The 14,106-nt window shown below is 38.5% G+C and overlaps 1 protein-coding gene across 1 annotated transcript in view; it reads right to left on the bottom strand.

The window, feature by feature from the left end:
• LRRC7 (leucine rich repeat containing 7) overlaps positions 1-13,384 on the bottom strand; it is a 414,541-nt gene extending 401,157 nt beyond the window's left edge. Inside the window, 1 exon segment of the mRNA XM_006191023.3 lies at positions 13,244-13,384. Coding sequence (XP_006191085.3) covers positions 13,244-13,245 — 2 coding nt within the window. The 5' untranslated portion in view covers positions 13,246-13,384.
• Between the last annotated feature and the right edge of the window lie 722 nt (positions 13,385-14,106).

Raw genomic sequence — 14,106 nt, 5'->3', positions numbered from 1 at the left:
ACATGAATGATCTAATAACATATCTACTTTTGAAGAATTTATTTTAATGACAGATACGTTCAATTTCCATGATTCCATTTGTTAAGAGAAAAAAATAAATTTTTTTTGGTGAAAATACGGTTCATGAAATAAATAATGGTTATAATTTAAAGTTTTAGATAAAGTAGATCTGAATAAAAATAAAATATATACAGTTTTGAACATGAGAGGGAATTTCAGACTAGTTTTGTATCAACTGATAGTTATCTATCAGTTATTTGACATTTCCAAAGTACATCTATTCTTAACATCTAAATCACTCCACAGACTTTAGAGATTTTCATTAAAAAATAAAATGTTATTTCATAACTAACCTTCGTGATTGAAAAGATAAGAAATTTGGTTCCCCCAAGCTAAAACTGAATTACTATTAATCTAAAATTCAAGATGAATGTTATTTTTTTCCAAGTGCCCCATGGTAGGGAAATAGCTATGCTAGGGAAATAGCAGGGTATAGCAAGGTAGTTTGAGAAATTTGTAAAATATATCTCAACTCAATCAAAGAAGAAAGAAAATAAAAATATATTCACAAGTAGTACTAGATTAAATGTATCTGCATGATGGCCAGGATGAAAGAAAACAATGAAAAACGAAGAATAGACTCAGGAGAACTCATAGATTTTATCCTCTGTTGCTATTATCTTTGGTGCCAATCCACCAGAAGGCAGCTGGGTTAAGATGGGAAAACTCGTTTAGAGTGTAAATGCTAAGCATGCTACCCAAGCCGCAGACAGTGATTTGGAAAGAGTCAAGAGTTCCTAATGGCATCCCTGAGCCTTGATACCATGGTGGATGTTTTCCCATGTATTTTCTTGAAATGCCATGCTTGGTTATATGCCTTGATTTGGCCAATGGACATAAAACATGCTATATGTGAGTAGAAGCTTTCATTGAACTGGAGTGGGTCAGTCTGGACTCTGGCTCTTGCCCTCTAGCTGGGAGAATACCACATCCCAGATAAGGGCTTCTCCTTCAGCCTGGAAGCTGGACTGAGAAGACCCAGTGAACAGAGCCAAACAGAGCTGCTGTTGGCCCACAAATCTGTGAGTGAGAAATAAATGTTTGTGGTTGTAAGCCACTGAAATGTTCCAGGATTTTTAGTTACCACTGCAAAGGCTAACTGCAAAAAGGAATAAAATGATATTTTACTCAGTTAGCCACAAATTGTTGGTTACTTGCAGCTGAACTCATTCCTTAATAAGGTATTCATAATATGTACATAAGTAAAAGATTATCACTGTATTTACAAATGCACTCTTGGGACAACAATTTACAGTGTGTCTTAGTTGACAAAATTTGGCACCAGGAAATTATAAAGGTGGAGGGCTCAAGGAAAGGGACCACATACGGGAGAACTTGTATTGTAATGTATGTGGCCTTGCCCAGAGAAGTCCACAATATGGATACCTAGGTAATTACAGGGCTACAAGAGGGTACAAAGTACTTAAATGGTTGCTTAAAACAAACTATACCAATCGTTAACTGCCTTTCTTCTCAGGAAACCAAATATAAAAGAACAAGGAGTAAATTGTTCTTTCCAAACTTTAAAGCAAAGTGGAAAGAGGCGGAAAAAATTAGTATTCAGAAGGACTGGATACACATTCATGTTTTCTTTTCATGCCAGAGAATAATTAGAAGAAAACCAAGAAAGCAATATAAAATGAGTCACTCTAATGCATACCCAATTATCACTTATTTGAAAACTTTTTTTTCTTAAAAAGAGATGCATTATTTTCCCCACAAAAGTATTCACTACATTTCCAGTATTTATATATAGGGATATTTAGTTTTATGAGAAGTTGATGCTCTGATTCAATCATTCATTTTCAATACGTCAGCCAGTTATTCAGTTTCCTTAGTATGAGTGTCAATGTTCTAGTTATACTTGAATAGATCAGCTATTCAATAGCTAATCTAGGACTTTTCAGACAATAATTTGTATCTCCATGTGTCCAGTTGTTCCTGTTAGAAATCTTGGAATAATCCTTGATACCATAGTTCTTCTCGCTAGCACTCTCCCACTATCAATTCAGCAAGGAATACGAGAGGATCTACAAGCATACGTCAGTTCTATCCACCTCCTTCCATTTCCATTGCCAGAATCCCAGAGCAAATTACATTATCTCTCGTGCAACCTACTGTGAATATCTCCTAATTTACAAATCCGTACTTCCTCTCTGACCTTCGTCTAATGCATTTCAAACAAAACAATCCAAGTGATTACTTGAAAATATCAATCAGTTCACACCACCCTTCTCTTTAAAAATGTTTAATGACTTCACACAGAATGTAGAATTAAAATCTTAAATTCTTAACCGAGTCAATAAAATCTGAGAAGGTCTGATTCATGTCTGTCTCATATTATGCCAATTTCCCCCTGCTCCCTAATACTCAGCCACACTGGCCTCTTTCCAATTACACTGCCCTTCAATGCACCACTTTCTTCTGAGTTAGAGTTTTTGCCTACACCGTTTGCCCAGCCTGGAATTCTCTGTCTTCCTCTCTGCTTGGCTAACTCTTAACATCTTAGATGTCTTATCTAAATATCAGCTCATCAGAGATGTGACTTCTCTTCCTCAGACCACTATTATATGCACTCTCAGTACCTTGGTGTTTTCCTTCTCAGCTCTTATCATAACTTGATATTGTGTATTCCTAAAGTAATTATTTGTTTAATGTCTGCCTACCTCATTAGACTACAGGCACTATGAAAACAGGGGCCACATTTGTAATCAGCCTTGCCTAGCACAGGACATGGCACAGAATAACAGCACAATAAATATTTAGAATGGATGAATGGATAAATGCATTGAGTAAAATTTATTAAACTGACAAAATTTCACAGATTCTAGTAGATATGGTAGAGTTTTGTTTATTATCATTATAAATATTGTCCCAACAAGCTACAGAATGAGAAAATACATATCTCCCTGGTTTCTTCTATTTGACACAAATCAGTGTACAGCTACGCTGTACAAGGAAAGTATCAGAGTTCTTATACTTCAGGAGTGTATCAAGACATGTGTGCACACAAAATTATAAATTGAGAAAATCAAAGTGCTTCAGATATCAAATTTTCTCAAGTAGATTGATCTTTGTATCTTTTAAATACAGCTTTGTTAATTATTATAATTGTAATCAATCATAAAATAGAATAGTTTTTTATTAAAATCTAAACAAGAGGCATGTTCATATAACATCCCTTTCATTGTTGACACCATGAACTGGACTCAACTCAGGATTCCACTTTCACTGGAATTTCAATGAATTTGAAAGGAAGGAAAGGCTAGGTTATCTTTAGTAACAAACAGCTCCCCCAAATCTTAACACAACACATTTATTCTTGCTCATGCTATATGTTGAAAGGGATGATTTTATTTAGTTGTTCAAGGACCAGGCTGATGGAGGCTCCGTCATGACATGTTTCTGTAATTGCTGTATCAGGGGAAGAGCAAATAGCTCTAGGTCATAAATACTCCCATTCCAAAGAGAGACTCCTCAATTTTAGCTCCTATTGCATTGGTCAAAGTAAGTCACATGCCAGCCTAACTTCAAAGAGGGACTGAGAAGTTAAATCTCACCAAATTCTCAAAAAAGGAAAGAGAAGAAGAAATCCAGGGGAACCACAGTAAAGGCTGCAGGAGTCAGAGGCATTAGGAGGCATAAGTGAAAGTATTCATTCACACAATATGCATTTTTTTCTGCATTGTGCTGTGAGGTAGTTTGCTAAGGATATAAAAATCAAGTCAGCCACTGGTATAGTGTGCTGGTTTTGGAGACAGCCCGTTTAAACAATTACTTAACAATGCTAAGAATGATGCATATTCACATTTTGAAGCATCCTGAAACGACCAAATTAAAGTGATCTTGGGTGACCACACAAATCATACAATTTAAAGGTTTGATCTTTAAGAAAAAAGTAACCAAAGAACTCTAAAGTGTCATTAAACCATATTCATAGGCTGTATATTTTTCATTTAACTAAGTACTCTGAAAAGAATGTGCCAACATAACAGTGATCTTTACTCAACTTAAGGGTAAATTTCTCACTTTTCCCAGAAGACAGAGTAAAATCTTTCAAGCATCATCACAGTTTCTTGTTGCCTTCCTTTTCAGTGCAAATCCTAGAAGCTACTGTATTACTTTTTGTAATGTAAGCCCACCAGACTATAATTCTTGACTCTCAATAAAATGTTCTACTTTTTATGCCAAAAATATATTATTTTATCCATCCCTAGTAATATTAAAAACATTAAATGACATTTAAGACAAGAAAATATTCATCCATATTCCCAGAATCCTAATTCGACTTTCTTTCTTCTGCATCCCTTTCTATTTTCCACACATTATCATACAAAGAAATTCTACCTGGAAAAAGGGGAAGTAGGGTAAGAATATATTCCATTCTAAACATTATGGATAACTTTACACATTTAAAGAAGACATGTACCCTTGAGGTTTAGGGCTGTCTTGGTCACCTGCAGAGCCAAAAAGAGAGTGACAACTGCATCCCAAGACTCACTACAAAGACCAACATGTTATTCCATTAGCAGTTGCCACTGCACCATGTATTTAGAGCTGAATTTATGCTAATTAATAAATAGTAGAGAAGATACATACTTTGCCAACTGCTCCAGAAGCATAGTGACCATGTAGGTATGGCTCAGGGAGCGTATTTAGGATGGGATGGATACACAGAGAGTGTACTTACGACTAAGAGTGTGACAAACATATTTAGGAAAAACAGACATTAAATATTGTTTATACAAACCTTGCTCTAACTTTCTCACTCACCAGTACATTTTAGACTTTAAGATAAACACATTCTCAATTACTCATCATCTTCCTAGATGTTCTAATATATTTCCATAAGTGAGCATGTACCATCGCAAAGTAAAATGTGATCCTGTTAATCTATATATTTATTATTAATAAGCTTTATATAGAAAATAAACATGCATTGCAGTTCTAGCATATTTCTTCATGTACCAAAGTACAAAAATACATCACCTTCCCCCCCTCCCCTCCCTTGTTTATATTCCACTTTGTTATTTACTCTGCTTGAGTTTCAGCAGCTTGCTTTTCGTCTGCAGGAAGCAAACCTTAGTAACGCCGAGGTCAAAAAAGCAAGCAAGCAAGAAAATAAGCAAGGAAGCAAGGAAGCAAACACAAAACACCCTTTCCTCCTTATAGCCTATGTCTAAATTACATCTCTTTCAATAGCATTAGATATTGTGAAAGATAAAACAAGTATTATTATGAAGGTAATTCAAACCCTGGACCGGTAAAGGCTGACATCTTATCTTTTAACACCTAGTCTTAGGACACTCAGATTTTGTCATGTAAAATGGTGTGTGGGATTATATTCACAGATACAGAAATATGTTCCGTTCCATCCCACCCACGAGTCCCAGAACAGCACACTGAAAGCTGGCATGAATAAGAGCCATTCTACAAATGAAAAGCATAGCTAATGGGCTGATATGTAATGCACTAATTTAGTCATCATGCTTTTTCTTTGATTTTAAACATCATTGCTATACTAAGAAGTGTTAATTTGTCTTCTAAAAAGGGTTATTAGATGTGACTGTGTAGGTATGGCTTGTTAAACACTTTTGTTTGTAGGTATTTCTATATGCCATTATTTATAAACCAAATACATATTTTAAGAGTTGTACATCATAACTTCAAAAAAGTTTTATAATTGTTGCTAATACGTTTTGGCAGTAGGTTAGAAAACATTTTTGCCTTAAGTTTCCCAGTAACTGAAGCTTCTAGATAAAGTGGAGTCAGAATTTTAGCGTTAGAGAAAACATTAAGTAAGAAAGACTTATTTCAAATTTGTCTCATGGAAGAAGAGACCTTCTTTCTTTAAAGTCATAACATAAGAAATAAATAAACAGATATTTAGCACTAAGAGGGAACTTATTATTTCAAAGAACCATTCAAAATGTAACTTTGTAATGCAAAAAATTAATAGAAATTAGTAGTTTTTAAAAATTCCAACTGTATTGCTTTTATTCTCCTGATTAAAATGTTTTTCTAATCAATATTCAAGACAATATTTTATAGAAAGACCTAATCTCACTTTAAATCATTCTTGGTTTTTTGTTAAGAAAATTTACTGATTAATCCTATGAGATTAGCAAATCTAGAAGACAATTTATTTATTTAAAATGAATTGAACATTTCCCCACCATCTAATATTAATTGAGTTGGCATTATACTAAATAGATCAATCTTTAAAAGAATATTTTAATCTTCATTAAAAAGGATATAGTATCAAAATTTAGAATGCATTAATATTACTGTAATTAATTCCATATTTCTTAAAGGTATCTCTTTAAAATATAATAATGAATAGATGTTAAATTTATAGAATTAAACTGCCTAGACAGTCAAATCAAAGAGGAAAGATAAGGCAATTGTCCAAAAAACCTAGGTCAAATAAACACTCAGGCCAAAATTCAAGCCTAAAATGAAATGAGAAAGAAATATATTTGGGGTGAGTCATTATATTGGCTGGCTTCATTAACTGAATTTATTGGATTAAGTTTCTTTTCCCTATTTCCCTTTTCTCAGGTGTAAAAAACTCCTGTAGTTCCAAAGGTGTGGTTTTCTGGGCAGAGGCTGGGAGCCAGGATATCTGGTTCTATTTATATTCTCTCACTAACGAATGTGTGATCTGGAACAAGAAAGCAAACTTGTCTGGGCTTACTTTCCTCTTTTGTAAAATAAAACCCTCTAAAGTCCTTTCCATCTCTGAGGTGTTATGAACTCATGAAATAGTAAGGTTACAGTTATGTGAGAGTGCGTATTATAAAACAGAGCAACTGCAGCTGTGAGTGTATGTGTGTGGTATGCCCAGTGTTCAACAATATGGTATCACCCTAAGGACATTGCTAATATTTAACAATCACTCGAAGTTTAAATAGGTATTTGGCTTAATTACAATAGCTTTTATAATTATCTTAAGAAACTAATCACACTTGAAGTAGGGAAGAAAATTTTTTCCATGTCTTGAATTACACTGACTCAGAATAACACTGGAGTAAATACTCAATGTGATATCAGTGCTCAGAACATGTGGTCTGAGGTACACCTCCATCCTAGGTGACTCTGTCAGATGTCTACTCGTGGTCAGAAACACAATGGTGAATGTGTTGCATGCAGAATACTTAAGCAGTCGATACCCAAGAAGTCTAATTATTTGCACTTTTAAATTACTTTCATTACACCATTTGTGTCACATTAATTCTTCAAATTCAACTGATACATTTTAGCTTTGTGTCCATCACTCACCTTTTTTAGTGCGACAAATGTCTTCATAGCATTTAGGCACTATCTCAGTAAGGTTCATTTCTTGCCTTTCCTTCCATTACCAATAATTACAAATAATTTGATAATGCCGACAGCCATTTATAAAATGTTTTGCCACTACACAAATGTATCTCTCTCTCTTTCAACATGATAATAGCATAAAAAGCCTATGTATTTCTTTTTCTTGGTGAATTATGTGAAACAGCTCTCTAACACTGTTTTCCTCTGCATCCCTATATTCCCCAGCACCACCTCCTTCTCTTTCTCCCTGTGAAAATCTCATAATGATGGTACTTACACTATTAGTATTTTTCAGGTCACACACCTCTTTTGTATAATTGAAACCTATAATTTCTCACTTGTTCTCATACTAGTTTATCTCTTGAAGAGCACACAGTTTAATTCTCTCCATCTGAACACACACACACACACACACACACACACACACACATTTACTTATACATGTATCCCTTGTTCTTAACAAATTTGTTATGCTATGTCACTATCTCCTGATGTAAAAGCATGCTCTTAAACTTTCTGAACTTCATGTAGAGCAAAAACACCCTGGTACAACTGAAGAAACCACATTTTTAAGAAGCCAGTAAATGAATTCTTTAAACAATGTAAGCAACTACTCTATTGTTAAAATATTTAAACAGATCATGTCAATGCTAATATAAATTTCAATATTTCATCTCTGGTAACTACTATTGTATTCCTGTTTATTAAAGTAAAATAAGATTTTTGTATAGAGAGTCTAAGTAATTGATCAAGCAGTAAACAATATAAGGAAAGTACATGTATGCAGGAAATCCTCTGGATTATTATATTTATTTAATAATGTTTCCATGTGTCATTGGATGACAAATGATAATTTTTATTAGGGTTAATAACTTAAATAGCATATATGATATCTCTCCAGAGGTTTATATATTAAATATATCATCATAGTTTCAAAGAAGACATGACAGCTATTGACCCAACACTTGCTTTATTGAAAACTCCTTAATGTATGTTTATATGACAGATTCTAACAGCTTATTAAATGCTTCTATCATGAATTAATCCTGCCATGAAGATAAGTAGCAGGATCTTCGGTACCAATATTAAATGGTGGTCAAAAAAGCAATACGGTGCATTATTGCCAAATATGTAGATCACCTTGAAAAGTTGTTTCAAAATACTAAGTTTACTTTATTCATTAGGAAATAATTCAATCATCTACAGAATTCAGTCACTTAGAAAGCATCAATTTTTGCCTCTGAAGGAGAAGGCACAGTAGGAGAAAAAGGTACAGGAACCAAATCTGGGTTTAAATCATCACTTTCTCACTATGTGACATGGACTTTTCACTTCTGTCTCTGAACCTAAATTTTCTAATCTTTCAAATGATGAGAAAAATGCTTCCTACAGGATTATTTTGTATTATTTTGTGAGCCCCTGACTCATGGCAGGTGTTTAGGAACTGGCAGCTGTTACTAGAATTATGATTACAGTTCATGCACTATGGTAAGGAAAACAAGATGACAAAGAATGGTTCCTGACCAAAAAAGCTCCTGAATTATAAGCATAACCACTTCATTCCAAGGCAGGAAATAAATATATTTAACTATTTAAATGGCATACCTTAAAAACATACTATGCTATCACTATATACAACCATATACACACAGACACACATTACTGTGGAAAACCTGATTTGTACCAAAATGTTCATGTTGCACTCTTCTAAGATGTACCACTTTGTCTTATTATTTGCTATGTACTAGAAGGATAAATTAGCAATTATTACTACTTCTATTTTAGAGCATTAAAAGAGGCTGATTTATATTACTAAGATCGCAGGTTAATTCTGGGAGGCCCTATGGTTTTCTTAATCCTCTATCACTACCTCAGGAAAATTCACTAGTGTATTTTCTATAAAAACCTGAATATTAATAATTTAAATCTGATTCACAAAACATGGCTAAACATGTCTTAAAGGAAAAACATTATTGACCTGTGGCCATGATCATCCAAACACTGCTGATTTACAGTTCCACTTCTAAATCTGAGTTTTCATTGACAATTCATGAGTCTCTATTTTAACACATACACAGAACCTACCATCTATGCATCTCCTTTGTGACTTTGTGGTCTCTTAGTGTAGAATTTAGTAACTATACTATACGGTCAAATCGCCATTTTAATATTAAAATTCAAAATTTTAATCCTGAGGCTTTAAAAAACCCTCCACTGAATACTGATGTAGTAAAGAGCTTCAAAGTGAAAATGTCAGGGTTCTCAGAAGATCCTAGAGTCATTTTCAGTATGTCTTTTTTTGAAGATATGAATCACTTAATGGCCAGCTGGCTTGGCGCAAACTAAAGGTCTGTTCTGTGCAGCAGATACGAATTAATGGTTCCCCCAAAAGCCATCCTGCAAATTCACGTGACGGAGTAGACTCACCAAAAACAAATGTGGATGATACTCTACAAAGCAGCCGTTGTTACTGGAGAGAACAAAATACTACAAGTAATGTTTTTTTATTAATGATGTGATAGTTAGAATCGTTATACTCAATGAATAGCATATATTCTCTAAATGAAGAATTTTCCAAAAAGTATGACATAATTTATGGGAAGGAAGAAAATGTAACAAGAATCTAGAAATAACTCAGATGGCAATTTATTAATAGTTGGTTACTCTTTGTGTACCCTGTTAAATTGGGTATGGAATGAAGTTATAATATCATGGAATGTGGGAGCCATCCTTAAATCGAGGCAACAGTCATCAGAAGATAAAATTACAGAAAAAATAGGTGTAATTTTGACACATCGATGAAAACTTATCTTCAAATTTTCAGTTGTTTTAAAAAGTGGACATTTTAAGTCATTTTTAAAGAGACTAGGTTTTTATATCGAGTATTACCATGTAATGAGAGAGATCCAAGAAATATTCCTGGGAAATAACTCCCTGTGGATAACAGAATTATTTAATGATTTCTTAAATTATAAAAATTCAGAGTGACATTAATTTATATCTTCACAATTTAAAAAAATCCAAAGCACACAAAAATGCAGACACACAAAAACATTTTAAGCTATGTTCTGCATTTTATAGAGGGAGCAGAAAAATTAAAAGCTTACAAACAAAAGTGGAACGAGATTTTAATTGAGAAAATTTTAATGCTAGCCTAAAGCAGCACTAAAATTTGGAATAAAACATGGCTACTGTAACTGAAACAGGTTTATTTCTTTAAGAAGTGGTTTCTAATTCTGAAGCTGCATATGTGCAGGCACACGTGATGGGGGATGTAAGGGTTGCCATGGTAAGTACACATCTTTTCTTGGACAGTTAAGTATTTTTAAAAATGCATAAAGAACTCTCACTTCATAATATGTCATGAAAATTGACTCTGCTTTCCTTACACCACATATTAGTATGATGCAATGCAGCACAGGACGGAAATAGCGCACATAAAAACTTCAGCCCATTAAGATGGCTTATAAAACATGGAGTGAAAAATGAAATAAGGAATCTGCAAGTGAGGTAACTCTAGTTAAATGGTGGGTCTAGAACAAGTTCTACCTCCATTAAATTAATAAACAGTCACACCTCAGGACATTCCACTGGCCTGATACACTCCCCGGGAGTCTAAACGCAAACGTCTGGACCATCACCCTCAATATACTTCAGTCATCTGACTTATTTTTTAGGGAAAATCACATCATTCCTACATCCCTACTTGCTCATTCTTTCCCGGTGCGATCAATAGTTCCCCAGAAACAGGGATTTGACTCTGTTGTTCCGTCTTTTGCATAAAATCTCGTGGTGGTTCTGTGAAGTCAGTTCAAGACGCCTGGATGGAGGCGTGACACCAGGACTGGGGAGGTGGCGGAATCTGTTGCGAAACGCAGCAGGTTCTGAGGCGCTAGAGAACCCACGTGTGCAGGGGCTGGAGAACTTTTCCGCCACGTCTCCCTCCCGGAAGGAATGCCTCACTTTCAAATTGGGAGCTGGCTGGGGCGAGGGGTAGGGGTGGGATGTGGGCTGTAAAAGAGGAAAGGTGGGCGATGGGGCAGAAGGTTCAGACCCTTTACAGGTATCTTCCTGTACTTCTCCACATTCTGTTCTCGCCCCCGTCAACTTTATTATTTTTCCCTCTTACAGAAGGACTTAAGCAACAGGGATGCTGAGCATGTCATAGGCTCAGCCTGGAACAAAGAAAATCGAGTTCCTAATACTGTATCTCTCGCGTTGGAGATCACGTGTCCTGCTTTCGCTGGAATGCACTCTTCTCGCCCACGCTATAAAATCTCTATTGTGCTTAGAAATTTTGGCCAGGTTAAAATATGCTTACAAACAAATTGCTTTGCATCTACCAAGAGCGCTACATTTCAGTGTAAACAGGTACACATATTTACGTGGTGACCCAGTTAACCACTGCAGGTAAATTCGATGTGTTGGAAGTGCATTGGGAAAGTAATCGGAAAGAGCAGGTGGGAGACCTTTACCTCTTCCTGACCGCACCCCTCCCCACGTTTTCTAATTTCTTTTGAAGGAGAACTTTGAAATGAAAGTGGGAGTCGTGGGAGTCGCAGATGGTTTCCTTCTGAAGCCGATTCCCGGGAGTTGTGAAAGTGACCCCTTCCCTTCTCCACCTGGCGCTGCGCCCTCTCGCCCAGCCCGCTTGCTTTGTGACTTAGTGGAGAGGAGAGAGAGAGGGAGAGGGCGGAGGCGGGTCCTTTATTCAGCCCTAATGGCCAGGAAGTAGTATAATGAAGCAATTTTGCAGCCATCTCTGTTATTATGAAGTCACACTATTTTTAAAGGCATTCTGTGCAACCCCCATCCCCTCACCCTCATTCTTGACTCTGCAAACAGTAAGACAGGAGACCTTCGAGAGCCAATTTAATTGTCCGTGAGCTAAGGTGCCATGGTTACAGTAATGTTAATGTACTTCCCTCCCTCTTTCCACGTAGGATCCGAAACTAGTCCTGCATCCTTAATGACTCTAAGAGGAGGATGCAAGATGCTGAAGGGGGCCCAGCACTGGGATTGGGAGTAATGCATGTTCACCAGCTTCGCCGTGCAACACAAAGGAGATGTGTGGACAGGAGTTGTCTAGCTTAGGGCGAAGAAGGACTCGCTTTCCCTGACTCCCAGAAAGCTTTCACTCCATCGCTCCCCGACTTCTTTCCGTCCTCCAATCTGTCATACTCCTTCTTCCTCTCCATCTCTCCCACCCCCAACCCCACCCTTTCCCTTCAATCTCCAATGGCCGAAAGATCTTCTAATTGTATTTTTCAAACAAATAGACATCAAACGGTAAAACGACAGCTCCCAAGATAAAGGAACAAATGCGACCTGCCACAAGTGTGTGTGTGTGTGTGTGTGTGTGTGTGTGTGTGTGTGTGTGTGTGTTGTGTGTATGAGAGAGAGAGGGAGGATCAAAGGAGCGCTTCATCCTTCAGACACCTCCGGGAAAAAGCTGACTGGAGATGCCCGAAATAATAAAAAGCTGTGATCAACCTCAGCTCAACCAATGGTCCCAGCACCAGTGCCCAAAACTCGCTCTTTACCTTTCCTTTTCGCAATATGTAACCCTTTCAAGTCTCGCACCAGCCCAGGCCACTGGGTACTCCCTTGCACCCGAACAGCTAGCAGCCCATTCCAACAGCTAGCAGTCCATTCCAAAAGCCCGGCAACCTACCACATCCCCGCCGCCTCCGCGGGCTACCGCGCGAGCAGCTCCCGGAGAGCGCTGAAGGCTCGGGTCTTCCCACCCTCGCCCCGCGCCAGCCGCCTCGGTCCCACACCTCGGGCGCTCACTGTCGCCGCGGCCACAATCTGCGGGGCCCCCGCAACCCCCTTGACCACGGAGCAATAGTGTCCTACTCACATCGCCGGCGGGAGAAACTGCCCATGAGGTTCCGGAGAGAGTGAATCGTGCAGCTGTCAAGGATTATTCCTTAAAGTATTCGGCGGTCCGCAGTGGAGTGGGCACGAGGGTCCTCGAAGGAGAGGAGGGGTTAAGGAGGAGAAGAGAAGGAGAAAGAGGGAATTCCAGGCAGGTGCCACGTTAGACCATGATGCCGGTGCCCTTCAGGTGGACGCCTGGAGAGGTTCCGGCGGGAAGCGGCCAAGGGGGAAGCCCGAGGCGCTGGCGGGGGAGGCAAGAGCGCATCCACTCCCCAGCTTCCGCCTACCCTGCGCGCCGCGCTAGCGACCGCAGCAGCCGCGGCGGCGGCGGCGGTGGCGGTGGCGGAGGCGCAGCTCTCTCCCCACCCCCAGAAGGCTCCACACACAATAAATCCTGGGCAGAGAAGAGACGAGCAGAAAAGGCGAATCTTGCACCCAACTCTATAATACCCCCTGCACACTGCCGTGCCTCTCCTGCGAGGATCCCCGGGGACCCGGGCGCAGCGGGCGGTTCAGAGGGGCCGTGCGCTCCCAGGGCTGCAGGCAACGGCGGTGGCCTGAGTGGGCGGCTGCAGGTCCCTCCGGCGAGAACCCGCTGCCCAGAGGCTGTGTCTGTGGCTTCAAGCCCGGGGTTCGCCGGGAGTGGGGTCTTCCTCGGTGCAGTGGCTCTGTGCACAGGTGCCAGGATTGGCAGGCGAGGAGGCGCTGCTCGTGGCTCTTGGCTGTGTCTCCCTGTTCTCCCCGCCCCCTCTCTTTTTTCCCACCCCCTTTTCCGACGACACCAGCTGCAGCTGCTTCAAAGTGTGAAAAATGTCAAGGAGATTTTCCAGCAACGGGGGCGGG

The sequence above is a fragment of the Camelus ferus genome, chromosome 13 (assembly GCF_009834535.1).
Source record: "Camelus ferus isolate YT-003-E chromosome 13, BCGSAC_Cfer_1.0, whole genome shotgun sequence".
NCBI lineage: Eukaryota > Metazoa > Chordata > Mammalia > Artiodactyla > Camelidae > Camelus > Camelus ferus.
This window is presented reverse-complemented; position numbering and strand designations above follow the sequence as displayed.